At 55.6% G+C, this 26,893-nt stretch overlaps 1 protein-coding gene across 2 annotated transcripts in view; it reads right to left on the bottom strand.

The window, feature by feature from the left end:
• Positions 1-26,893, bottom strand: part of CMIP (c-Maf inducing protein) — a 230,840-nt gene that overhangs the window by 80,290 nt on the left and 123,657 nt on the right. For both annotated transcript variants that reach the window (XM_049622507.1, XM_049622506.1), the window contains exon 2: positions 8,880-9,005. In XM_049622507.1, coding sequence (XP_049478464.1) covers positions 8,880-9,005 — 126 coding nt within the window. The remainder of the gene's footprint in view (positions 1-8,879; positions 9,006-26,893) is intronic.

Below are 26,893 nucleotides of genomic sequence, written 5' to 3'. Positions count from 1 at the left end.
GCAGACTCCACACTCAGCACAGGGCCCGACTTAGGGCTCCATCCCACGACCCTGGCATCATGACCTGGGCCAAAATCGAGAGCCAGATGCTCAACCAACTGAGCCACCCAGGTGCCCTGAGGGCAGAGCCTTAGGCCCAAATCCCCCGTGCTGATTAGCAGTACCGGGTACCACTGCAGGCCGGCTGCACAAGAATGAATGAACACGCACACAAAGCAGGAGGTGAGAAAGCACAGCAGTGGTAGGAAGCCCTAGATAGTGACTCCCTTTCTGTGCCTCGGCCGCCGAATCGAACGCAGACCTGGTCTCCCCGTGACCAGGCCCAGCCCTTCCCATTCTGGGAACCACCCCAGCACGCAAGCTCCTGTTGCGGATTTTTAAGCAGGGGGGGGGCCCTCCCTTGGTTGACTGTGAGGAGCAGGTGATCCAGGCCGCGTCAGTCGCGTCAGTCAGAAGCCCCTGCCCAGGACTCTGGGTCTTGAGCCAAGCAATGTGGGGATGAAGGGGTTAAGAATTCATTATGAGACAGAGGGGTGTCTTCCGCTAAAGGGCAACCCTAGGCTGGGCGGGGCACGGTGCTACCACCTGCCTCAGCCTGTTCTCCAGGCTCCCGTCAATCCTTCCAGTATATTCCTTTTCTGCTGGAGACAGCCTGAGTCCATCTTGCCTGCTTACATCCAAGACTGACCCACAAGGCACCACTGGACACTTGTTCCTTCTCAAAAACGTATGTTCCAAAGCATTTTCTCTCCAGCTGTTCCTCCAGAAGGCACTGGCCAGCCCCGGAGCGGCAGCTTCCCCTGCTTCCACCACGAGCCCTCCTCCCACCCCCCCAGGTGGTCTGGCTCTGCCCGACCTCGACCTCCACCTCGATGTGCCCGGCCTGCTGCTAAGCAGAGATGGCTGTGCACGTTTCCTCCCCTGCCCTGGTGCCTGGGGCCGCGTCCCCAGGTCTCCGTTGGGTCTGCTGTGTCCTGTTTGACAGCAGCCTTGCGGTCTAGAAGGGGAAGAAGGTTCCTTCAGCGACATAACCCCATCTCACCTGCCCTGCTCACCTCCCCTCTCGGCCTGACCTTTCCGGCAGAACCCCCTGCATGTTCCAAGTCCCTCCTCACGTGGGAGAGCCCCCGTGCCTGCCCACACCCAGCTTCCCAGCTGCCTCCATCATCCCGTGAGCATCTCAACTGTAGGAGGTCAGAGTCACGTTCTGGAAAGAACGCAGGTGTGGGTTCAGTGGAACAGTTGGTGGATCCCAGCTGAAAACAGCTGTGTGACCCTGGACCACCCCGCCTGTACCATGGACCCGGGGAGCCTGCCTCCCCAAGGCACGGGGCTGAACTGAGGAACCCCGGCTGATGTCACCTACCAGGCACCGAGCAAACTGCTCTGCACACCTCACTCTGAGGCGAGGCACGGAGGCTCCGAGCAGGTGGGAGGACCCTGCCACCCGCCTGGGAGCTGACCCAGCCCGACCCCTGACCACACCATCGCCCTCGCTGCTACAGCTTGTCTGGCACGCGCCCCTTCTCTGTCCTCTGCACCCCTCGCCCCCTCCAGCACTTTGGCTGGGACCACGCTCCCCGCCCTCCTTCCCGCCACTCTCAGAGCCCCATCCCGCCCACAGGACTGGGAAAGGAGACAGAGTCCCGTCGGATTAACTGCTACCTCCCCGGTGAAGCCGGGGTCACCAAGTTCGCCGAGTGGACTCATGACACGGGGGCAAATGCTGGAGGTGCCATCCGGTTCCCTGCCTCCACTCCAGGGAGGCAGAGACAGCAGATGTCCCCCACCCCACCCGCTGGGCTCATCATTCCCCAGCGCGACCGGGAGGAGAGGTGGCCACAGCCCTCGCTGTGCCCTCTGGGCTGGCTGCACTTTGGAGGAAGACAGAGGCCGTGACTACGTTCGTCCATCGTAAGAAATGAGGCTCTTTGAACTGGAGGCTCAAAGGGATTTCAAGGATCACCCATTCAGGAGTTCTTGGCTTTTGGGGGGATTTATGGGAATCTGAATCCCTTTGAGAACCTGAAACAAGCTGCAGAATCACACCCAAGTACAGTGCACATGTGTCCACTGCACACACATGCAGGTGCACGCAAAGACACCCACACACACACACACACACACACACACACACAGGCAGTTTTGGAAGACACCAGGGGCCGTAGGTTAGGGACCCAATTCTAGCCCAGCCCATCCCTTCCTGCCACGCTTCTGATGAGCAAACTGAGGCCCAGACTTGCTGTGGTCTTATCAGCATCCTCCCGCAAAGTGTCCAGCTCTCCTCCCAGCACGTGGCAGGTACTCGAAGCCACGGGGCTGGCCGTGGCCAACCAAGCGTGAGTGGATGTGACCTGCGTCGCTTCCAGTGGAGCGTCTACGAGCCAGCACGCTACTTAGCAGGGTCCCTTCCCCTTGCCGCGGTAAAAGCAGGAACATGCCAGACGGCACCGGCTCCATGAGCAGTATTCCCCGCTGACCCACAACGGACACGTGGCCTGAGTGAGAAAAAACCCTTTGCTGTTTTGAGCCACTGAGAAGCTGGGGCTGCTTTGCCACGGCAGCATAACCGAGCATGAGCCGGCTTGCTTCGCTTTTCATGTAGCTTTCACACCGGACATACATCCTACCGGGAACACTCTGCCTTCCTCCTCCCTCAGGGCCTGCTGCGCTACTCACCCTTCAGTTCTGCCCCGAATTCCTTTCAGCGCTTTCCCTTTCCCTCGCCATCCCGGACCACCTCAGGCGGTGGAAGCTCATCTAACTGCCCTACCCTGCCCTGCAAGTGCTGATCTCATCGTTCTTCTCTCTCGCCAGGCCGTGAGCTCCATGAGGTCAGCAACCATGTCTGATTTAGTCACTACTGCGTCCGCAAAACCCAGAGAAATGTCTGTTAGGTGAAAGATTGGCTGGGATGTTGAATGGATGACTGGATGGACACGTGGATGCATGGATGACGGATGGGTAGACGGGTGGACAGACAGATACATAAATGGACTGGGTGGGTGGACAGTTAGATGGATGGGTGAAGCATCACCCATCCTGCTCGTTGGAAGAAAAATCTCATGTGCAGTCACGCTTCTAAAGAACTACTCAGTTTTGATCCCGTCTCTTCCCCAAGGTGTATCTGATCGGGACTAAAAAAGAGTCACGGCGGTCTTTCCCCGAAAACCTCCTATGACCAGGCACAGTGCTAAGTATTTTACGTGTAGTAACGCTGGTCCTCACAACAGCCAAGGAGGCAGGTCCTACGACTCCAGCTCACAGACAAGATCAGTGCCCTGGAGAGGTTACTGCTGCTTGTCCAAGGCCGCACAGGCTGCCTACCCCCAACAGGAGAGCCATGTGTCTGGGCTCCAGCAGGCTTGCAGGAACTGGGCTGGGGAATCTGAAGGCATTATGCCTGGTGAAAGGGGGGAGGAAGGACCCGGCTCGGGCTCCAATCCCCATGTCGCAAACAAGAGAAGGGGCCAGAACTTTCCTCCCGAAGAGGGGCGGCACATCTCTCACTGATGGAGCCGGAGAGGTTGGGCCATGAACTGCTCCTTCTTCTGGTTTGTCTGGTTTCGAAGAAGGACGGATGCTGCTCGGGGCGCGGGGCGGGGGGATGTCCGGGATCCCGACATATCACCTCTAAGTGCCTCCCAATGGAAAGGAGAGGTCCACTCTGGACTGGGCTGTACATGGCCCGGAGGAAAGGGTGAGTTTCTGCACAGGGTTTCTATACTGCTGTATGGGCAGCTGAGCCAGGACGACTTGGCGCCGTGGGACGCAGGGTACAGCTCAGAGTCCTGGGGGGGGGGGGGGTGCGGTCACTGGATTCAAGCATGGGAAAGAGCCCCTGGAGGCAGGCAGGCCTGCTCAGGCCAGCGCTAATTTCTCCTAGCGATAAATCTTTCTAATACTGGAAGGGCCTCGTTCCAGGCAAATTCTGCCTAATTTCCTCTTCGAAAGTTGCCAAGTTCTCTCTCATTGTTGTATTGTCTCGAGAGGTGAGAAAAACAGCCAAGGGTGCACTGTGGGTGACTGTTCCCAAGTTCTCCTTCCTGGCCCAACTTCTTAGGGAAAAAACAGCACGTGCTTTTCAGACCGGAAAGCTCTTTCTCACTGGCTTCCAGTAAGAAGGGAACCCACCCTGTCCCTGCCCCTGACGCCTGGCCTCTGGAGATCCTCTTGGGAGAAGAGCCGGTCTCTGAGACCATCGGGAGACGAGGGTCTCTTTGTTCTGGTTCCGCCTGGACCCTGTTTTAGGAGCAGGGGGCTCCTGTCTACTTCTCACGGATGGGCAGAAACCCAACTGCAAGGCAGAAATCCCCAGATGATGGGCGCCACAGGGCTCTTTAATGCTGGCTACCCCACCCCACAGGCCGGCAAGGAGCCCCCCCGCCCTGGACGCTTTCATTGCACCGTTTATGTTCTTATGTAGTTACTTCCTCACAATGAAACATCAGCACAAAGGGCATTAAGGGGGGAAAGAAGATAAATAGGCCCTTTCTGCACCCGGGGATTCTAATAACATGGCATTAGGGAGCTCATGCTGAAAAACACAAAGCTTCCAGAAAGACACCAACTGGACAAGGCTGGGAGGCTGGTGCCTTTGTCTGGGGATTCGACCTGCTGGCACATTGCTCGGGCTCTCTGCGCTGGGAGAAGGCACGGTTGCCAGAGATCGTCTCTTAACCTTCCCTGAACTCGGATAGGTCAGCTCCCAGAGGTCTGAGTGAGGCAGCGATTCAAATTCTAACAAAGCAGCTTTGTCAGGAGGTCCCTGGGAGAGAGATGGAGGTTGGAGAGGGAGGAACAGAGGGAGGAGGAGACACAGAGGCAGTGAAGTCAAGATGCACGGAGAGAAGGGCCTGGGGTGGAGAGAGGCTTGGGATGGAGAAAGACATCAGGAGAAAAAAAAAAAAAAAAAAAAACTCAAACAACTATAAGAGAAGCAGAGAGTGAAATATAGCGAGAGAGAGGGAGACACGGGGAGAAGAGGAAGTGTCAGAGAGAGACAGAGGAAAACAGATTCACGTGGGTACGAGAACCCGAAAGGGAGACCGAGAGCGAGAGCCTGGCAGGCGAGGGTGGGGACCCCTGCAACCCCAACATCACCCCGCGGGAGAGAACAGCCGTGCACATGAAGCAGGACGTGACCCTCTTCAGAGCTGCTGGAACAGGCCAGAGCCTCCAGCCTTGTGAGGTTACTTCCTCTGGCAGGGAGGCGGTGCGTGGAACACGGGGCCGCAACGAGAAGTTCCAGGGTCCAGCCCCGTGCAGCACTTCCATCATTCTGCGATGACGGAAACGGTCGCTGTCTGCACCGTCCAAGCAGCAGCCGCTAGGTCCGTGTGCTACCGAGCACTCGAAATGTGGCCAGTGGACCATGATCTGCATTCTCAACTTGATTCAGTAAATTAAAATGCAGACAACCCAGTGTGGCTAGTGGCTGCCGGCGGGAGGCACCCCTGGGGGGGGCATTTCACCCTCTGCCTGCCCTGCGGCCAGGGGCGCCCAGACCCAGACGAAGCTGCTCCAGGCGGCCTTGCCCCCTGAGCACGGCAGGCTGCGTCCTGGTCCTTCCTGCACGCACGGCAGGGAGGACTGCTCAGTCGTGCCACAGCTCCGGGTCCCATCACACAAACCAGGACAAACCCAAAGAAGGGTCCCGCGGACACTGTCGACAGCACGCGAGGAGCGCCACCCTGGGGCGTCAGGTACCTTCCAGCCCAAAGGCCATCTCCAAGATGACTCGGAACCCACTTATGTAACAAGGCGGCCACACACGACCCGTGAATCATGGAGGGGAGGGAGGAGGGCGATGATGAGAAGGAAGCGAGGTGGAAGCTGGTGGAAACGGTGGAGGGAGAGGGTGAGGTGGGGGGGGGGGGGGGGGGCCCCCCCGGGGCCCCCTGCGAAGGGGGGGGGGGGGCGGGGGGGGGGGGCGCCCCCCCTCCCCCGCCCCCGGCCCCCGGGGGCGGGGGGGGGGCAGCGAGCAAGGGGGGTGCCGGCGCAGGCCCGCCTGTCGGCTCGGCAGGGGGAGCTCTGACGCGAGGCCACGGCCGGACGCAGCCCCAGCCAGGCGAGTCATAACCGCCGGCCCGCAGCCACGGCCTGGGTTAAAGGGACATTCCACTGCCCAGCAACCCACATCCCTCTAAGCCTCCCTGCCCCTCCACGCCTGGGTGAGCGGCATTCGGGCCTTCCTTGGGGGGACGCCGGCCCCTCCAGCCCCAGGAACAATGCGACCCTCCTGCCGGCCAAGCAGCAGCCACTATACAGCCCAGGAGATTGGGGCTCAGGGCCCTCCCCACTCTAGCTGGACTACTTCAAGGTTTCCCTCCCTCCTGCCTCCCTCTGGTGCTCCCTCTCTGTCCTGCAACTAGACTGATCCCTCTACTGTCCCTTCCAACCCGTAAGAGCTTTCCACGGCTCCCCATTGCCCTCGGAACATAGCCTTGGCTTCTTCACTCGGCTAATAAGACCCATAGAGTCTGGCTGTGACCCAAGAGCTCTGGACATCATCCACAGGGCCCTGAACCTGCCTCCCCCTCTCTTCCAGGGCAGCAAACGCCCCCTCTCTCACATTCATGCTTTGCACCCGCATTCCCTCTGCCCCGAGTGTGTGCCCCCCATCCTGGCACACTCCTACTCATCCCTCTATGCCCCACTATAAGGTCGCCACCCCTGGGGAGCCTTCTCTGGCCCCCCCAGGCCGAGTGAGTCAGTCCCTGCCCTCCGGGATGTGCCTCTATTTTAGCTGTTATCTCTGTAGTCACGTGTTTAGAGCTCGGTCTCCCCAGAGAGCCCCACAACTCTTTGAGGATGGGGCCAAGGGGCTCATTTACCTTCCTCCCCCAGCACAGGGAGCAGGCCGGCTCGGTGCTCTGTGAGTCAGTAGGATTTTCTCTGTACCCCTCTTCTCCAGCTTTCCACAGGATGCTATTACTGTCCCCGCCCCCCGAATGTCCCGCCGCTGCTCAGGTCCCAGCCCAAGGGGGCCGGAAGTGGCCGCCCCCACAGACTCCAGATGGCAGCGGTCAGAGGGGCCGGAAGGACAGACAGGAGAGTTCTGCTGGCTGGGCTGGGGGGTGGGGAGGAGGGAAAAGGTGAGGGCAGGTAAAAGAAAGACAGCCCAGTGCAGAGGGCGCCAGAACTGAGAAGAAAACAGACGGGCGGCCGTGGTGCTGGTGTCCTCCAAGGGGTGACAGGAAAGAAGACGATTTTTCTAAAGAATTAGCTGTTCGAGTCAGCTTGTTGAGCTCAGCATTCCTCAGAGGCCAGACCATGTGCCTCTCGCCTTCCGTGTTGTTACACAATCTAGTGGCCGCTTTGGAAATGCGTTTTAGGGAACATCTCTTCAGGCTCAGGGCAGATCTCCCTGGAGTGACAGAGTTAGAAAGAATATGTTCCTAAAAGGAGGGCCTGTTCTCCCAAAGACAAGAGAATGAATTCTCTCTAGATGAGCACTTTCGGACTCGGGGTCCCTGCCGGAGGCTGGGACGGCTCTGCCCGAAACGACACAGGACACGTCGCATGTATGCACTGCTGCAAATTTTTCAGCCACGATTCCTTGCCTGGTGGACCCACCTCTCCCGGACCACAAGGTCCTGGAAGGGCCATGAGAGTACACAGCCTCCTATGGTCAAGGCTGGGTATGTAACCTAGGGTGGGGCCATCCCTGGGATGTAGGGGACTACAGCAGGGCCAGTCAGAATCTTCTGTGAGATTTTACCGAAGGGTACTGGAAGGAAAATGGGCTCTCACATTTTTAAGGATAGAAGTCCCTCTTTCCCAGGGTGCCTGGAGGGTTCAGTCAATTAAGCAACCGACTCTCGATTTTGGCTCAGGTCGTGATCTCACGGTTCATGAGTTGCAGCCCTGAGGCGGGCTCTCTGCTGGCAGTGAGGAGCCTGCTTGGGATCCTCTCTCCTTTCCTCTCTGCCCCTCCCCTGCTCATGCATCCACATGTATGCTCTCTCTCAAATAAATAAATAAACTTAAAAAAAAAAAAGTCCATTTTTCTCATGCATGGAGAAACCGTCCCTGACAATGAAGCCAATGCACAGAAAGAGAGCCAGGAAATGGAGACAGAGAGAGTCCCTGAATACTATTAGCACTTGACTCCTGGATCAAGCTATGTCTGAAGGCCTCTCTTAGACTTCCCAGTTACTTGAACACAATTACAGCATCAAATTCTTTTCGCTTCAGAGAGTTTGAATGTTTGTATCATTTCCAAACAACAGCCCTGACCGATACGCACAAAATGCACCCTTTTCCAAGGAGACAGCTCTGGGGGGCTCAGTCGGTTGACCTTTGGTTTCGGCTCAGGTCATGATCCCAGGGCCGTGGGAGGGAGTCCCGCATCAGGCTCTGGGCTGAGCGGGGAGCCTGATTAAGACTCTCTCCCTCTGCCCCTGTCTACTGCTCGTGGTGTGCACGCTCCCAATCTCTCTCTCTCTCAAGGGACAAAAAAAAGACTGAGACCGACGAGAAGAACCTCCTCCTCACTCGAAGTAGAGCAAAAGGTGGCACGTGTTGCTTACTATGGCCTTCTAAGTCCTAAAAACATGCCTTTGCGCCTCAGTTACCTCATCTGTAAAATGGAGATCAAAAGACCCATTTCTCAGGTTTGTGGAGACAAAGAAAAGCATAAGACATAAGGTTCCTGGGCTGCAACAGGCAGGCGGTAGGAGCTCAGTCTGTGCACATTCCCTGCTCCTCTCCCAGAGAGGGCCCCACGGTTTATACCTTTCTTATGCTGGAGAAGAATGTGCCCTAAGCTAAATAACCTTCCCTCCTGGGAGCTGGCCGTCTCCTCTGAGGGAAAGCGGAGTGCGAGGGCGCGGAGGGGGCAGAGGAAACTGCTTGTTCATGTTTGTCTCTCCTACCTGCAGTAAGACTGTTCCCCCAGGGATTGTGAGCTGTAAACAGTACTTCGGGGCATTCTCCCAGGACAGCAGCTGAACGTCTTCAATAGCGCTGTAGGAGACCGAGTTTTCCATGTACCCAGTTGGCTGCAGCAAAAAGAAAAAAAGAAAAAGAAAGAGAGAAGACACACATTGGTTACAAGATCAGGCACAGTATCCATGCCTCAAAGAAGGTTCCAGAAAACATCCTCCCACCCCCCCCACCCCCCATTCTGGCAACAGGCAAACCGAGTTGGTACAGACACGGGGCGACTCTGGAGACCAAAGGAACTCCGTCTTTCCTAGCATCCCAGCTGGCAGGAGGGGGCTGCAGTGGAAACTCGCCCCCGTGTTTGGAGCTGTAGAGTCGGGACCAGACTGGGGGCACCTTAAGGGCAAAGCCTGTGCCCTGTTCCTCTGGGCGTTCGCGGGGCCCAGCACAGGGCAGAGCCTGGATCCCTCCAGCCCTCACTGTGTCCAAGCCACTGCCTTCTCCTGCCCAGAATGCAGTCATAGACCCCCTTCGATTTCCGGGTCTTGTCTCCCCACCCACATATGCACTCCCCACTCGAGACCCAGGGCCACATTCCAAGTCGACGAACTGTATCCCCCTACTCCCTGTTCAGTGTCCTTCCACAGCTCCCGGTGGCCCAAGCACGAATCCCACGTGCCCCTCCACCCCTGCCAGGCTCCTTCCTCCAGCCGCACCCACTTTCTCTTCTCTGTCGGCCCTCCCCAACGGCCCACCCGGTGGCACCACACAGTTAGCCTGCCCTTTGTCCCTAAACGGTTGTGGCCCAATCCCTGGCATCTCCTCCTCCACTGTCCAGGCCTCAGCTCCACAGGTCTTCTGGGGGGCCTGCTACCCCCCAGACCCTAAAGCCCACCTGGTCACATCCTTCCCTGTGCCCTCGGCGCTCCGCGCACCCCACTGAATCACTGTGGACGTTTACCATATGTCATCTACCGATGCCTGCCTCCTGGCCAGGCTGCAGCTCCGTAAGGTCCGCCCCATGTCTGTCTTGCTCCCTGCCCTCTCTCCGCAGAGCCTGGCACATGGCAAGGGCTCGACAATTTGTGTCGAAAGGAAGAACTGGAACAGCTTTCATCGGTCAATGCTGGGGTGAGGGCAGGGAGAGAGAAACTCACAGCCGCTCACTACTCTCTGAGGGAGCTCCCCTGTCACGGACAGAAGGCACCAGGAGCCAAGGGGATGCACTGGCCACCAGGTACCAGCAGCGCTCTTACCGCCCTGACCCCAGGAAGCCAGGAAGCCATACTTCAGCAGAGCCAGAGGCAAGCGTAGCTTAGCCGAGAAGGCAGAACGTGACGGCTGACGCGTCCCCAGCCGTGACACGCGCCAAGCGAGGTCTCCTTCCATCCTCACAACGGCCCCGTGGAGCAGGTGCCAGGGCCATCCCACCGCACGCTGAGGACCCTGAGATGTCACGTGACTTGCCCAAGGTAGGCCAGCTGGGACGGGGGCTGGCCAGGGCCGAACCGAGCTGGCGACTCAGGAATCGGGGCCCTAACCACTCCCCACTGAGCTGCACACAAGTGGGGGCGCAATGTAAAATCCATGGCCCGACGAGTTCATTCTACCATCAGGATTTAGGACCGCCACGAGGTTTTAAGTTTCCATTTCTGTCTGCCCAAGTTGAGATGCAGTGGTGGTGGCGGAGAGGGCTGAGGGCACAGGCTGCGACAAATCTCCCTGATACGATCGGTCACCGGGCTCAGGAAGGGAGAGAGGTTGATCAACACATTCGTTCTTTCATTCATTCATTTACTCATTCACTCATCTGACGTATTCGTTGGGCATCTATTACGTTATAGGCCCATATGCCGGGTGCTGGAGATACAGCAGTGGATGAGACAGGAGCCCAGGGGGGCAAAGAGACAACAAACCAAATACACAAATAAACAGCAGGTGCTGCACCACGAATCCAAGACGGTGTGCTCACAGGGGCTAAGAGCTGCGGGGCCCGGTGCCCCCGAGGGGTGGGGCAGAAGTACGCCCCAGAGCTCGGAGCTCGTGGCCAGTGCAAAGGCCCAGGCGTGGGAACAAGCTGGGCGTGTTCAGGGAGGAGACTGCCCAAAGGAGGAAGGCCACCCCCAGAGGGTCCTGTGGACCCAGCCAGGGGTCTGGGGCGGAGTGTTGTTTGGGGAAGAGACTCGGGAGGAGGGGACAGAAGCAGGAACAGCCTGGAGGCTCCAGAGCAGGTCCCTAGCAAACAGAGGCGGTGGGGGGGGGGGGGGGGCGGCAGGGGGGGAGGGGCAGTCAGATCCCTTCTGCCCTTCCCCAAAGGCACAGAGCCCACCCCTCAGCACCAATCCCAGGAGCCTCTGTGTCTGACCAGGAGAGTTGCCGTGGTGCAGATGTGCGGGCTCCCCTCACCTTGCAGCCTGCGCCCGCGCCCCATGCACTGTTCCGTTCTCGGTATTCCGCCATCAATGACTCAGCTCTGACTGCACATCTTGTCCCGAGAATATCCGTGCAACCAGGGGCTCGGGGGATTGGTTAGACACTTATTATCTGAACCCACGTTCAAGTATTTATTGTGTGCTGTCTCCCCTGCTAGTGTTCCAGCACAAGAGCAGAAATCTCCACCTGTTCCGTTGCAAGTGCCCAAACAGACCCTGGCACTGAGACGGGGGTAGTCATTTTCTTCTAAATGAAGGAATTATTTTCCTAAATAACACAGTGTTCATCCATGTATTGCTTCTAATCATGACACAGAACATACTTGGGGAAGATGCTTTCTGGGGATCATTTTAAGAATTAAATTTTAAAATTAAAACTTAATTGACAAATGAAAAAAAAAAAAATCTCCTTTCGGAAGCAATGGCCCCCGGGTACCAGATGCGCCAAAGGCCTTTCTGTCGCGGCCCAAGTCCACCTCCCTCCCTTTACGAGGTCTGGTCGGCCTCCAAACTCCATGCCGTTGACCCCTTGAGACATACAGAGGCCAGAGGACACGGGTTGAGCCATGGCCACTAACACATCTGGAAAACCGCCAGACCACACCAAACAAGAGAAAGATAGCAACGCCCATTCCGTGAATATCTGGACTCGATGATCCAAACCGAGCCAACGGCCAGCCTCGTTTCTTTAGAAGCGCACCTATGGGCCTCGAAGCCTCTGCCTCCCACCGGCCTCCCTGGGGACCCTGGGACACGACGAGGCTCCGCACTGCCCCGTGTGGCACCAAGCCCGTGGCGACCACACGCTCGGGGCGGGGTGACCACTCCCGACGTGTGCGACGTCCAGGAGGCGGGGCTTGCCTGTGTCTGCCTTTCTCACGACCCTGCTCCAGCTGCTTCAATGTGGCCTTGATTAGAAGTTACAACACAGGCTTTTTGGGGAAAGGTTGGGTATAAATAAATACATGCTGGTTTTTAATAGCAGACGTTCTGCTTTCCCACTGTTCGAAACAGTACTGGCTAAAAGCAAAATGTGTACAGAGAGACCTGTGTTCGAGTCTCTTAACTGTGTGGCTTCATGCAAGTTACTGTACCTCTCTGAGTCCATTTCAGCCAATGGTAAAACGAGAATTTATTAGACAGGATTATTTTCTAATAATCCTTAAAGGAGACCCAGTCTGTCAAGGCTTAGCACCGCATCTGGAACATTCTAAAAAGCGCAGTAAAATGAGGTACTGCAAGAAACAATAAACTTTACCTCTAGGCTCTTTCTCCCCCAGACCCACACCTCTGGTCTAACGGTGACAAAAGGATCAGATAAACACCAACTGAAGGACGTTCCTCACAACACCTGACCAGTACTCATCAAAACCAAGCAAAGTCCAAGCAACTGTCCCAAACATGAGAATTCTCTGTCTATGGAGGAGGACCACTCCTTGCACTGTGGGATCCCCAGTGGGATCCTGGGACAGAAGACGGACATTAGGTAAAAACGAAGGGAATCAAATAAAGCATGGGCTTTAATAACAGCATATCACTACTGGCTCATTAGTTGTGACAAATGTATCCTGTTTCTGGGACATGTTCACAACTGGGGTAGCGGGCTTAGGGGTCCATGGAAACTCTGTGCTGCCTTTGTAACTTTTCTGTACATCTCAAACTGTTCTCAGATAAAATGTTCACAGACAGAAATTAACTGCTGCCGTGTTATTGCTACCATCGTCTTCGACGACAGAGCCTAGGCAGGAGCCCAGGGGGCTTACGAGGGAAAGGGGACGGATCGGGACTGAGAGTCCCTGAATGCTCTCTTGGGATTCAGGTGTGAGCCAGTGCTGACCACGGGCCTCCTTTGTCCGGGTACTTTCACACGGCTGGGGCGATTTCACAGATAACTGATAATTCCTTGGTAATCTGAACACGATGATCTGAGTTACAGTGCAGGAGATTCCTACATGGGGTAAAGGCTAAGTCAGATAAAAAAGAAAAATTTAATTCCCCTCCACTTGAGGGAAGCTGGGAAATCCAGCTCTGAAAGGTACATGTAAGAGAACAACAAGCAGACTCGGTTGTTTCTACATGTAAAACAGTGCGAGGCCATACTGCACGATTCTGTGTACGTGACGTCTCGGAAGGAGCAAAACTACGGAACTTGAACTCAGACTAGCGCTCTCCAGCGGCCAGGGTGCAGGTGGGGACCAGTTACCAAGGGGCACGGGGAGCTGTGTGGGGTGATGGAAATATTTAAAAAAAATTTTTTTTTAAGTTTATTTATTTTTGAGAGAGAGAGAGCGAGAGAGCATTGTGAGTGGAGGAAGGGCACAAGAAGAGAGAGATTCCCAACCAGGCTCTGCACTGTCTGCACAGAACCCAACTCGGGGCTGGAACTCATGAACTGTGAGATCATGACCTGAGTTGAAATCGAGAGATGGGACGCTTAACCGACTGAGCCACCCAGGTGCCCCTGGAAATAGTCTGTATCTCGATGGTGGTGGTGGTGGTTACCTGACTGTGTATCTTTGTCAAAACTCACAAATCTACACCCTTAAAGGATGAATTTTACTGAAAGTAAATTAGAGGTCAAACCTAAGAAAGGCAATGTGTGAATACTGTAGATGATTTGGAAGCCGATGAATGGAATGAAATCTTTCAGATAAAATCACATCAAGACCACTCATTAGCTCTTTGGTATATTACCTTTGTATTATCCTCCTGATTATTTTTTATACATGATTTTTTTCCTTTTTTTTTTTACAGAGCCCAAGTCATACAATACATAATCTTGTGACTTGCCTGTTTTTTTTTTTTTTCTTTTTAACATAATGTTCCATCACATGTACATCGTATATTCTGGACAATGATTTCCAGAACTATTATTTAGTGGCTATAAAGCATTTGGCCACTGTTTTATCACTGCTTCCCACCTCCCCCCACCACCATGGACAGTGTGGTTGTTTCATTTTATGCCACTATAAACAACTCCACAATGAACATCCTTGTGAAACGTGTTTTTCTACCCTATATTTAGGATTATTTCCTTAGGCCAGATTCCCAGAAATGGAATTACTGGGACAAAGGGTAAAAGCATATTTTACGTCATTGCCAAATTGCTCTCATTAAAGAGATATTAAAGAGAACCGGGGAGCCCCGGCTAAGGCTGGGGGGGCCTTCGTCCTGAGCCCCGAGCCTGGCTGGGTCCTGGAAAAGCCAGGCTCTGATCCCGGTGAGCTCAGAGGGACCACATGGCGGCCAAGTGCCCACAGCCCGACTGCGCCGCACAGGGGCTGGGATCGCAGAAGTCTGCACACGGGGGTCCAGGCGCACGGGGACGCTGCTCTCCCGTGGGAGTTGAGGTGCCTCTGTCCTTTTGCCCTTGGGGACTAATGAGGGGCTAGCTTGGGGGTCTTGGTGTCCACCAGACCAGGAGGAGACCGCTCCCCTCCTGCTTCTGTTTCTGAGATGAGCTGCTTCTCTAGCATCCCCTTGATGCCTGGATCTGGGCTCAGGAGAGCAGAGCCTGGAGGGGGCTTCGTGAGGGAGAGCAGAGCCTGGAGGGGGCTTCGTGAGGGCCCCTAGTCACCAAAGACCCTCGGAGCTGACATTCCACACTGGGAACCCCCTCGGACCCCCCACGTCAGAGTAGGCAAGGAGTGGGGTGACCAAACTCCCCTGAAGCAGCCCCTCCCCCCGAGGCCCCCAGGCTGCACCTCCCCCTGCTTCCCAGGGAGCCAGCTCCTTCCCACCCAAACCTGCCTGGTTTCCATGGGGATTCCTCTAAAATCGAATGTGAATCATGATGTCTGCGACCCCTAAGATGAGGCTCAGGCTGACTCGAGGCATATGTTGGGAAGGTGTCCAGCACCAATCCCAGGAAGGGGAGCAGGGAAGAGGCTCCCAGACCCCAAGAGGAGAAGCCGGTCTGGAAACACCCTCCATGAGCTCACTCCCGAGGCAGGTGGACGTGGGAGGCTGGGAAACCTTGCCCCCCGCGGGACCCGGGCTGAGAACAGCAGGCTGTTTGCCACGGGGGGGGGGGGGGGGGGGGGGGGGGCTGGGGTTGGCGCCCTGGCACCCTGCTGGGTGAACCACACTATAGACAGGTCCCCCTCTCCCTACATGGAAGCTGCCTGAGTCATCGTGGAGGGAGATCCCTCTCTGCACAGCCCGACTCCACATGGCACCATCCCACTGGAATGAGGACGGGTTTGCTGCTGCTCGCTGCCCCCTGGACACACACCCTGGACTCAAAGGACAGATGTCAGGTCAGAGGATAGGGAAGCCTCTTCCAGCCCGTTTGGAGAGTCAACAACGACAACAGTAATAATGACGGCACTGTTACCTCTGGTAGTACCACAGAACGGCTCGGATCGGAGGAGTGGGTTTTAGCTCACCTCTCCCTGCTGCTTTCTAGAAGTGAGATAAAATTCATATAAAATCAAACGCTAACCACTTTAAAACGTACAACGCAATGGCCGCTGGCACATTCACAGTGTCGTGCAACTTCACGGCACTTAGTTCAGTGCTAAGGCATTCTCAGCGCTCCGAAAGGAGACTCCGTACCCATGAAGCGGTCACTCCCCCACGGGGCTGCTGGCCGCTGGTCTGCTACCTGTCCCCGCGGCTTGGCCTCTTGTGGACATTTCCCGTCAGTGCAATCACGCAGCACGTGGCCCTTCTCGCTGGCTCTTTTCCCTGGAGGTTCCGGAGGTTCACCCACGTCGCAGCATGTATCAGTTATGGCTGCATAACGTCCCACTGAAGGGACAGGCCACGTTTGGCTTACTCCTTCGCAGCTGAGGGACATCTGGGTGGTTTCCCCCTTTGGGGGAGGGGGGACGGTCTGCTGCATATTTTTCCGGTGATAAGGAAGGACGTGTGCCCCGCAAACACAGCCCTGGCGAAGCCCCTCGCGCACGGAAAGGCACAGGTGCCCCTGGATAACACACCTCGAGCGGTTAGCACGTGGCCAGCACCAGGCCGAGGACACGTCTTCTCCCACTTGACCATGCCGCAGCCCTGGAGGGGGGCCGTGTTTACCCCTGTTTATCCGTATGCTACAGACGAGGCAGGTCCAGAGAGGTGCTGACATGTCACGGAACCCTGCTTTAAAGAGACACACCCAGGACTCAATCCCACAACCGCCGGGGACGGTGGCCTCCACCCCGCACTCTGCCAGCTCCTCCAGCCGGAGCCACACTCCGGTGTGCACACCGAAGGGCTCGCGCACACTGCGAACGCGCGCTGTGCACAAAGGAGCCAGGACCGGAACCTGGCGCCACCAGGGTCTCAGAATCTGCCCGCCAGCTGCCACCCCGCCCTGCGGGCCCCCAGGCCACCTACGGCCCCACTGGGCGTCGAGGGCAGAAATCCACACGGGCTCACTTGGGAAAGGCCTGTCAAAATATTTTGATGTTCTCTTTAATCCCACAAAGGGAAAGCTGCACCGCAAAAGCAAAGCGGCGGTAACAATTCGCTGCTACGTGGGTCAGTCTGGGCCCCAGGCCCGGAGCAAATCTCCTCCAGTGCCTTTCACACCCCCCACCTCCCCGTGTTTCCATAAACCAGAGACAGCCAACGTGACTTAAGCTTTTCCGGTTGCTCCAGGGCCACCGTCCCTGCCGCCGTCCCCTGGCGAGCTGCACCCCCCGCCCAGCACCACTCTTGGTCCCGCGAAGCGTCCACACAGCGGCCCGCCGCTCCCCTTCCTGGCCCCTGACTCGGAGACGCTGTGTCAGGCTGCACGGCTTCTCCAACTGTCGTCTTGAGGCCAAATGCTGCCCATGTACCGTCCCCACCCCCTACCTCACCAGGTTACCGCTCTTCTGCAGGAGCCTGTGAAACCACAACGCCAGGCTTTATTTATTAGCACAGGCAACTCGGTTTTGAGCAAGAACACCTCTCAGGAGAAAAACACAACCTTCTTGTGTCTTATGGCCTTTTGTTTGATCGTCTTTTCTTGGTGGTAGGGGACTTAATGAAGGGCCGTGTGGCTCAAGTGGCTCTTAGGTCCGCACTGTCAGACCGAACTTTCCGTGATGGGGGAAGTGCTCTGCACCTGCGTGGTAGCCTCCTGTGGGCTACTGAGCACATGCAATGTGGCCAGTGCAACGGTCACCTCGGGACTGAATTTGTGCAGTCACTCAACACGTGGAACCCCTCGCATGTGCAAGCCAGTGCCCAGTGTCTGGGGGCGCAACCCTACAGTCGTGCAGCTTTGGAGGCAGGGAAGAGACAGATGACCCAAGAAAATGGGGGACTCTGATGGATGGAAATTTGTGTTCTCAGGGCCTGGCACTTCTCACGTGTGCCCCTGGGTACCCCTGACAGCTGAGCAACTGACCAAGTGAGTCTGGAAAGGAGGCTGGATGGAGGGACCAGCCCTGGCTCCCACTGAGGCCCGGAGGGGCTGGCATGGATGCCCTTCCTCTGCCCTACTGTCAGGACCTCCCAGCCTGGGAGCAACCCTGCTGGCTCCCCTTGCCCACCCCGCACCTCTGCACGGCCCTCCCCACCTCCAGCAGCCCTGGGGAACCCACACGGCCCTCCCGCGAGGCAGGTCTTGCCCCGTGACACATCAAATGAAGGTCCCGAGCAGGTACGTGTCTTCGCCAACCACACACAGCTATTCAGGCAGAGCTGAAAGGAGAATTGAGGCCTTCAGAGTACATGTCCTGGCCTCTGTCTGTAACAGCTGGTGATTAGAAGTCAGGTCAACCACCCTGTGACACCACCCCGTCCTCCAGCCAGCCAGCAGGACGGCTCGAAGGGGAAAGGCAGTGACCAGCGTCGGCATAGAGACAGGGCATCTGGAATGCTCCTCGACTTCTAAACCGCTGTGGAAACCCGTGCACGGCTATCGGCTAAAGCTGGAAGCCCGGGTCCCCTGCGACCAGCGGTCCTATTCCCACGAAGAAGGGCTGACATACGTTCTCGTGGCGAGCTGGACACACGTGCTGCCTGAGCACGACGCAGCCCTGGACCGGAACAAACTGGAAACCACCCAGGTGTCCATCAGCGGAAGAACGGGGGAAGAAAGTGTGCTGCGTCACCCGGTGGAGTGCGACTCAACGGTGAGAAAGAAAGATCGGCAACGACACGCGGCACGCAGATGAACTAACTGCACGGACCAAAGGCTGAGGAAAGGACACTAGACACAGAAGCACAGATTATACGCTTCCGTTTATATAAAGTTCACAAGTGCGCAAAACGTACTCCATGCTGAGAGAAGTCAGGGTACTGGTTACGAGGGTGACCGGCTGTCTGGTTTGCCTGAGCCTGAGGGGCGTGCGTTCTTGAGATCCTGGGTGTTCGGCACTAAAGCCGGGGCAGTTCTGGGAAAACCAGGATGGGCGGGCACACCACTGCTTACCCCTGAGTGGGGACGGTACCCCGAAGGGCCAAGAGGGAGTTTCTGGAGCTTCGGCACCGTTGTAGGTCTTGATTCGGGTTGAGGGCAGCACAATGTTAAGAGACATCTGGGGCGCCTGGGTGGCTTGGTCGGTTGGGCATCCGACTTCGGCTCAGGTCATGATCTCACGGTCCGTGAGTTCGAGCCCCGTGTCGGGCTCTGTGCTGACGGCTCAGAGCCTGGAGCCTGTTTCAGATTCTGTGTCTCCCTCTCTCTCTGCCCCTCCCCTGTTCATGCTCTGTCTCTCTCTGTCTCAAAAATAAATAAATGTTAAAAAAAAAAAAATTAAAAAAAAAAAAAAAAGAGACATCAAGCAGGACACAATATATACTTCTCTGCATGTATGTTACGTCTCAGTGAAAGAATGTTTGAAAGACCACAAGTCTGAGGGTCGAATCCAGGCTCCACCACTTGCTGGCTGTGCGGCCTTAGGCAAGTCACCGGGCCTCTCTGAGCCTCAATTCTCTGCCTTGCAAAAGTGACATAGGATTCACACCCAGTAGGACGGCTATTTTAAAAAAGGGAATAACAAGTGTTGAAGGAGATATGGGGAAATTGGAACCGTAGTCATCCACGGCTGGCAGGAACGGGACACGGCGCAGCCACTTGAAAAGTCGGACGGATGTTGGAAGAGCTAAACGGTTTCCACGTGACCCACAGGGGGCGTTTAATGGTGTGGGAATTACGTTGCAATAAAGAAGGTAACAGTGTACCTATCTTCAGGGTGCTGCTGAGAGCAACTAAGAGTGTGGCCTGCGAGCTCGGCACCTGTGAGAACTTGCCAATAGGTCACTGCAAGGGGGTTACACAGGGCGGCCCGAGAAAGGCAGCAGGAGGGGCTGCAGGCAGGGACATGACCAAGCAAGGGTTTAGCTGTTTGAGCTCTGTGAGTTAAACTCCCAACACCGTGCCAGGTGCTAAGCAGGAGATCATCATAGCAAGGTGATCATTCTTCAAGCCTCAACAAGAAGGAAGAAGGGGTTGTGTGCAAACCATCTCCAACTCCTCCACAGATGACGCAAAAAGGGGGGACAGAGAGGGGTGTTCTGGCCTGGAGTCGGCCCTGGCCACAGGGTGATCTGCCAGCTGCGGAAGACCAAAGACAAGTAGGACCCCATCGCTTAGACACTGCCTCCCTCAGAGAGACCCGCCCCACCCCCTCTTGCCCCAACTCAACCAAGCCCCACCTTGGGGGCCTGGGACGGGCCACCGGGCAGAAGCGCTGCTGGACCCTTTTCCTGCCGCCCAGACCTTGGCTGAGCACCGCCTGGAGGCTGGGCTTCGAGGGCAGGGCCAGTCGGGGCAGGCCAAGGCTGTTCTCCACGGACCGCACTCCTTGGAGACAGTCAGGAGGCATGTTCTGGCTCATTAATCATGAGTCCAGCCATGGCAGCTGCCCCCTTTTATGGGCAAATGGCTCAAGAGGTTTAATGACAGAGGAAGAAGAAGTGATATAGCCATGTTCGGACTCTACAACCTCAGTCACCACCGTGGGATGGAAATCCGAGTCCCCGGGGTGTGGCACTCTTCCTCTGTACCAGGGGCCCCTCTGCCATCCCGGTAGCTGATCGAAGCTCTCGAGGGCCGTGACGCACAGTCAGCACATTTCCAACCCCCGAGTCAGCAGCTACTTTTAGGGAGCAACAGCCCGGGAGCAAAGCCCGGACACCCGGCCCTCGGGAAGTCCACAAGCACCATCTGGCTGATTCTTCACAAGGTTCCTGCTGGGAGCCTCATCCCAGAGAGGAAAAAGGGAAGGTTCGGAGCGGTTAGATGCTGGGCCCCAGGTCACAACTGGTAGGTGGAAAGGCCACGTCCTTATCCCCGGTTGCACGTTGCCTGCCCACTCTGCCAGATGCTGGCCTGGGGGGTCCCACGATGAGCAGGGTGTGCCAGAGTGGACCTTTTTTTTTTTTTTAAAGTTTATTCATTTTGAGGGGGGAGGGGCAGAGAGAGAGGAAGAGAGAATCCCAAGCAGGCTCCATGCTGTCAGCATGGAGCCACGAGATCGTGACCTCAACCGAAATCAAGAGCCGGACTCTCAACCGACTGAGCCACCCAGAGCGGGCCTCTCGATGGGAGGTGGGGGCAGAGGCGTACGAAGGTAACGACAATGCGACATGACAAGCAAGGTAACTGCGAGGTGTCGGCTACAAAGGACAAGGAGCGGGGGTGGGGACAAACGCTGGGGAAGGCCTCCCAGAGTGACCTTTGAGCTGGGCCTTCAGGTGGGTCGGGGAGTGCCAGGCACTCCCAGAGGAGGGAATGGAAAGTACAGGGGGCCCAAAGTGGGGGACCCTGGTCTGGAAACAGGAAGTCGTGGGATGAGCGGGCAGGTTCAAGGATTCCTAAAGGGGCCTGAGATGGGACCCAGGGCAGGGCACTGCCGCTGGCTGCCCAACCTTCCCAAACTCGGATTTCCTCTCTCTCCTCTCCCTTCTTCTTCTTTTTTTTTTTTTTTTAAATGAAGGTAGACATGTAAACGGTCAAGTGCGGAAGTGTGAAAGTGCACAGGTTTTATGTGCTCGGCGGGACCTATCTTTGCGCAGGCTCAGCCCTGCACAACCACCACCCGGGTCAAGACAACGGAGGTCTCGAGCCCTCCGGCAGGCTCCCCAGTGCCCTTCCCGTCCGCACCACCTGGGGGTGTCGCTGCCTGGCCTCTGTCACCATAGGTCCGTTCTTGAACCTACGGAATCACAAATGGAACCCCACAGCGGACAGGCTCCTGTGTCCGGCTCCTTCTGTTCACCATGTCTGCAGACGCGTACGTCTGTGGCTCGTTCTTAACTGCAGAGTGGTGTTCCTTCCGATGCACTGCCACTGCCAGTGAATCTTTGCTTGTTTCCAGTTTGGGCTCCCGTGTAGAAAGCTGCTGTGAACATTTCTGTACATATTTGGGGTGGGTGAAGCAGAGACAAAAGTATGTGGGTAAACACCCAGGAGTGGGATTCTTGGGTGGCCCACAGGCTAAAATGTTTGTATCTAAGCGCGAGAGACACACATTTGCAGGGAATCACAAGGAAGTTTGACGTGACACCAAGCTCCTGTGTCGAACCTCTATCACAGGTAGTTAAACCCGTCTGGTAGTTTAGAGGACAGAATCAGGCCAGCAATGGAGCTCGATTTTCTGAAAAGGTGGAGCGTATCTACCACAGAGAGGACCTCTGAGCCCCGCTGGAGAGACAGCACCGTTCTCAAAACGAGACTCAGGGCCACAGAGGAAGCGGCGGCAGAACCGAAACTTTGTGGCTACAGTGGCAGAGAGAGCCAGCTCTCCTCCCCTGCACGTCCAGCAGGCTCCCCACGCTCCCCACAGATGTTTTTGCAAAAGGAGAAGATACATTTGCTCCAGATCAGAGAGCTCGGAGCGCAAGGCTGGGTATTTCTCTTTGTTAATATTGGGAGTAATTTAACCCTAAGATCACACACCAAGGTCAGGCGGGCCTGTCTGTATCCACTTGGTGTTCCCGACGTAAGGAGACCAGCAGGGATCAGACAGTGAATTTTTAGGTCTTCAAAAACACAAATTAGTTGATGGTGGAATTCTGCCAGGGAAACCCGTGGCCTCTGACAACCTGGAAACAGGGGCACCTGCCTCTGTGTCCTCCTCAGCCGGGCACGTCCCAACCTGGGTGACTTCCTGAGAACAGGGATCCTGCGCTTCGATGGGCCACGTTAGTCGGTTGCCCAGAGTAACGGTCTCCATCAAGGACCGTCTATGTGCTTCCTATGTGGGTCAACTACTGGGAGGCACTTTCCCACTGAGTTTTCAGAACAAACGACTCATGAGATTGGTGCCACTGGGATCCCACTTTACAGCTGAGAAAAATGAGGCCCAGGGAAGAGAAATTACTTGCTCAAAAGCCATGCACCCACTTATTAACGAAGCCAGGACTGGAACTCTAGCCCTTTGACCTAATCCAAAGGTCAGCAACCATTTTCTGTAAAAGGCCAGATGGTAAATTCTCTAGGCTCTGTGAGTCACAATAATTCGACAGTGCTGTTGTGGTGTGAAAGCAGCCACAGACGAAATACAAATAATTGTGGCTATGTTCCAATAAAACTTTACTTACAAAAGCAGGCCAGGGCCAGGTTTGGCCTGGGGCCATAGCTTGCCAACTGCTAATTTAAACCATTCCAGAGCGTAAACATATGATGGGTGGCTGGCAGGGTGCATGGATGGGCAAACATGAGTGGAACATTTTCTCTCTTTTTCTTTCTAAGGTGACTTTAGTGGACGGGTACGTGAGCGGGTGAACTTGCTACTTACTGTGTCTTGCACGGCTGGGTCCTACCGAGATGTTCTCCAGCAATGTCCTCTGAGCACTGGCCTCAGCCCTCCCCCTAAAATCTGTCGATGCATCAATCAGCCGCATTCTGCAGAAATTTCCCAGAGACGTATTTGGGGGGAAAGTCCCTTGGACCTATCTCTAAATGAAAGCAAAAGTCCCAGAAGCCAGAGCTACCCATGTCCTGGGGACATAAGACTGCTGGAGATGACCCAGAAGTGAGCTGTCAGGGCCCTACGTGGGGTGACCCACATCTCACTCTTGTTCCCAAAACAATGAAAATGAGCCAGCGTGACTGAAGTCTCCTTCAAAGAACCTCTGATAGCGCAAAGAAAGCTGGGCACACGTCAACACAGCCTTCTAGAAAATACCCAGAGGAAAGAGGGAGGGAGGGAGGAACGGGGGAGGGAGAAAAACACTGAGAATGATGCTTTGGTCCAACATGCACACGAAATGGGCCCAGAGAGGTATGGGAACTCCCCAGGGTCACCCAGCTGGGAGGGGCAGTGCTGAGACGGGACCCCAGAGCTCTCCCAAGATAAAGTCTGCTTGTCATGAGCCCGGCTGGTATCCTTCCCGAGCCCCCAGAGCTAGACCTCAGGGTGGCTGAGCATCGCCAGTGGTGAGCAGATGAGAGTTTTGGAGTCGCTCACCGTGCACTATGCTCCAAGGGGACTCCTCACAACCATTCCCTCGGCATCCGGCCTCGGGACCCCCACCCCCACCCTTCACGGACTCACGCCTCCCTGACAGGATCTGACACCTCTTCTCTGAGATCGCAGGAGACGCTGGGCAGATGCCAACGCCTGTGTACCATCACAGGTGCAAACTGTCTGCTCTCCACGACAACCTGAGAGAAGGAGGCAGTGACTCTTTATGAAGCCTACGTGAAGGGCTTTTCGAGCACCAGTTTATCTTCCCAGGAACACCCTGAGGCGTGGAGCGTTGGTCCTTCCCATTTTACAGATGAGTCAATGAGGCACCGAGCGGACAAGTCACAAAGAAGCAGTGGGGCCAAGACTTAAATCCTGCCTCGCCCAACTCTCGGAATCGCTGTCAAGCCCTATGATGATGATGACGACAACGACGCTGGCATCCACGAATAGCCCAGAGCAGTCACCCAGCTGCAGAAAAGGGAGGAAGAAGGGAAGAAAGGAAAAAGGGGGAAGGAAGAGGCCCTTGGGGATACAGAGCATATGGCAGCACTGGCTTTTCCTGTTCTGGAAACCGGCCTAGGGCACTGGAGAGCCCGGCCCAGGGCCCACTCAGAAATCTGCTGAAGCCACCCAAAGTCTGTGTCCGTCAGCACAATGAACAAGTGGGCCGAGGAAGAAAACTCTGTAATTAAAAACAAAAAAGGCACGCAATAAAAACGTATGGCTGGCTGCTGGCCTCAACACACTACCAGACCAAAGTGGCCGCAGACAGTGCCTGGCTCGGGTATCAAGTGCCATCTGGGCGCAGGCCTGCCCGAGAGACCAGCGCATGGCCCATGATGTTGAGCCCACGTGGATTCATTATTTCCAGAAGGTGCCACCCTGCACGGATTACACCCAAATGGACGTGGCCATATTTGGTCAGAGCTTCAAGGCCAATCTTTCATAGGCCACTTAGGAGGGTGTGATGTCATTTGAAGGCTCCTGGGAGGCCACGCGGAGGTCACAGCAGGCAGCTGCTGCTGCTGTGAACAATTTTCAGGCGGCGCCAGCTCTTCTGTTCCATAGGACGCTGCATTTGGGGTGTGATCAGATGCTGGCATAAGAACTGGGGAAGGGAACAGGTCATTTCTTGCAAAGAAGACACATACTGGGATCCCTGCAGGCATGGGGCCGCACCGGGTCAGCCTCTGCTCAGGCAAGTGTAGACATCTACCGTCCAAGGATGTCTTTGTGGTCTCGCCTCTGGAATGCCAGTACCCAGCTGTCACTCTCACCAGTAACTTCGTTCAGCTCAACAGGCATATATTGAACTCCTACTGTGTACCAGCACCATCGAAATAACGAGGAATCGCACCGATGGCAATCTAGCATCACCTACAACAGCCTCGAATATAACAACCAATACTCAAGGCAGACATCTAGACAAATTCATTACAACCTCATTCTTCTGAGCGCAAATTAAAACCACCATGTCATCACTACGCACCTAACAGAATGGCTTTAGGAAAAAAAAAAAAAAAAGACACTGTCAACCTCTCACACACATTGGGATGGCCACTACCCAAAACAAAAACCAAAAACAAGAAAATAGCAAGCGTCAGGGAGGGTGTGGAGAAACTAGAACCTTGTGCACCTGCCGGTGAGAGCACACAATGTTGCAGTAATGGTGTGTGAAACAGTACGAAGAGCCTCAAACAATTCCGTACAGAATCGCCATATGATCCAGCAATTCCACGTCTGGGTACATACATGCCCCAAAATGAAACGTAGGGGACTGGAATGGATATTCGTACCCCCATGTTCAGAGCATCATGATTCACAGTTGCTGGAAGGCAGAAGCAATCCAAGGGCCCATCAGCAGGTGAAGAAGTAAGCAAAATGTAGCATACACCCACGGTGGGATATCACTCAGCCGTGCAAAGGAAGGGAATCCTGGGACACGCTCCAGCCCCCACAAGCCCTGAGGGCATTATGCTAACGGAAGTAAGCCCACCACAAAAATACAAATATGATATGCTTATGCTTACATGAGGGGCCCAGAGCAGTCAGGGTCACAGAAAGAGAAAGTAAAATGGCGGTCGCCATAGTCTGGAGGCTGGGGTGGGGGTGGGGTGTCAGTGTGTAAAGGAGACAGAGGTTCAGCTCTGCAAGAAGAAAACAGTCCTGGAGATGGACAGCGGTGACGGCCAGGAACAAGGTGAATGTGCTACAGTGACACGGAACCGCAACGTTTTTAAAAACAGAGGAAGGGATACATTTCATGTGTATTTCACCATAATGTGTCAAATGGGGGGGGCGGGGAGGCTACAGTATCCAGCGATGGCCAGGACGCAGAGAAGCCCGGATGCTCCCACGCTGCTGGCGGGCCGTGAACTGACCGAGCGCTCTGCGAAGTGACTTGGCAACATCTGCTAAAGCTGAGCCGACCCCTCCCCTCCGCCCCAGGAGCCCCACGGCAAGACACCCCCCGACAGGGATGTGTGCACTGATCACACACCCCAACACTCACAGCAGCACTTTGCAGACGCTCCCGGTAATAACACGTGTGGAGCTGTCACGGCGCATTCACCAACGGAGAACCACCTGCCGGTGAGAACGAGCGAACTACACGTCTGTTCAGCAGCAACATGGCAAGTTTCACCCAAAAAGAGAACCTGCCACACAAGGCCTTTTATTTAAGGATGGACACTGGCAAAGGTCAGGGCAGTGGTCACCTTTGGAGCCGTGGTGGCTGAAGGGGGACGAAGGAGGGTCTCGGGGTGGTGACACCATGTGTCTTCATCTGGGTACAGGTTACCAGGACATGTTGCTTCTGCAAATTCACCAATGTGTATACTTATTATTTGTGTGCTTTTCTGTAGGCGTTTTATACAGGTCAACAAAAAATTTCCTTTGAAAAGACTACATTCCTCTGGGTCACCGGTTGCCCATCTATGGACAAAGACCACAGCGGGGGCTTGGGAATCACTCTGATTTTTCTCATCATGCATGCCTACATCATTCAACAAAGAGAACCCGTGTGTGCCAGGCACATGCCAGGCTGTGGGGATGCCATGGTGAGTGACACCCATCCCTGCCCACGAGCATGGTGTGTAGACTGAAAAACATTGGCCCGTCTGCATAAACAGGTACATTGTATCTCAAAAGTAGGTACATGCTCTTGTTACAGATAACTGTGTTCAGAATATCTTTATGGCATTTTATGTATCACTCAAA

The sequence above is a fragment of the Panthera uncia genome (assembly GCF_023721935.1).
Source record: "Panthera uncia isolate 11264 chromosome E2 unlocalized genomic scaffold, Puncia_PCG_1.0 HiC_scaffold_20, whole genome shotgun sequence".
Taxonomy (NCBI): Eukaryota; Metazoa; Chordata; class Mammalia; order Carnivora; family Felidae; genus Panthera; species Panthera uncia.
The sequence above is the reverse complement of the archived record's forward strand: the minus strand, read 5'-3'. Positions and strand labels throughout refer to the sequence as shown.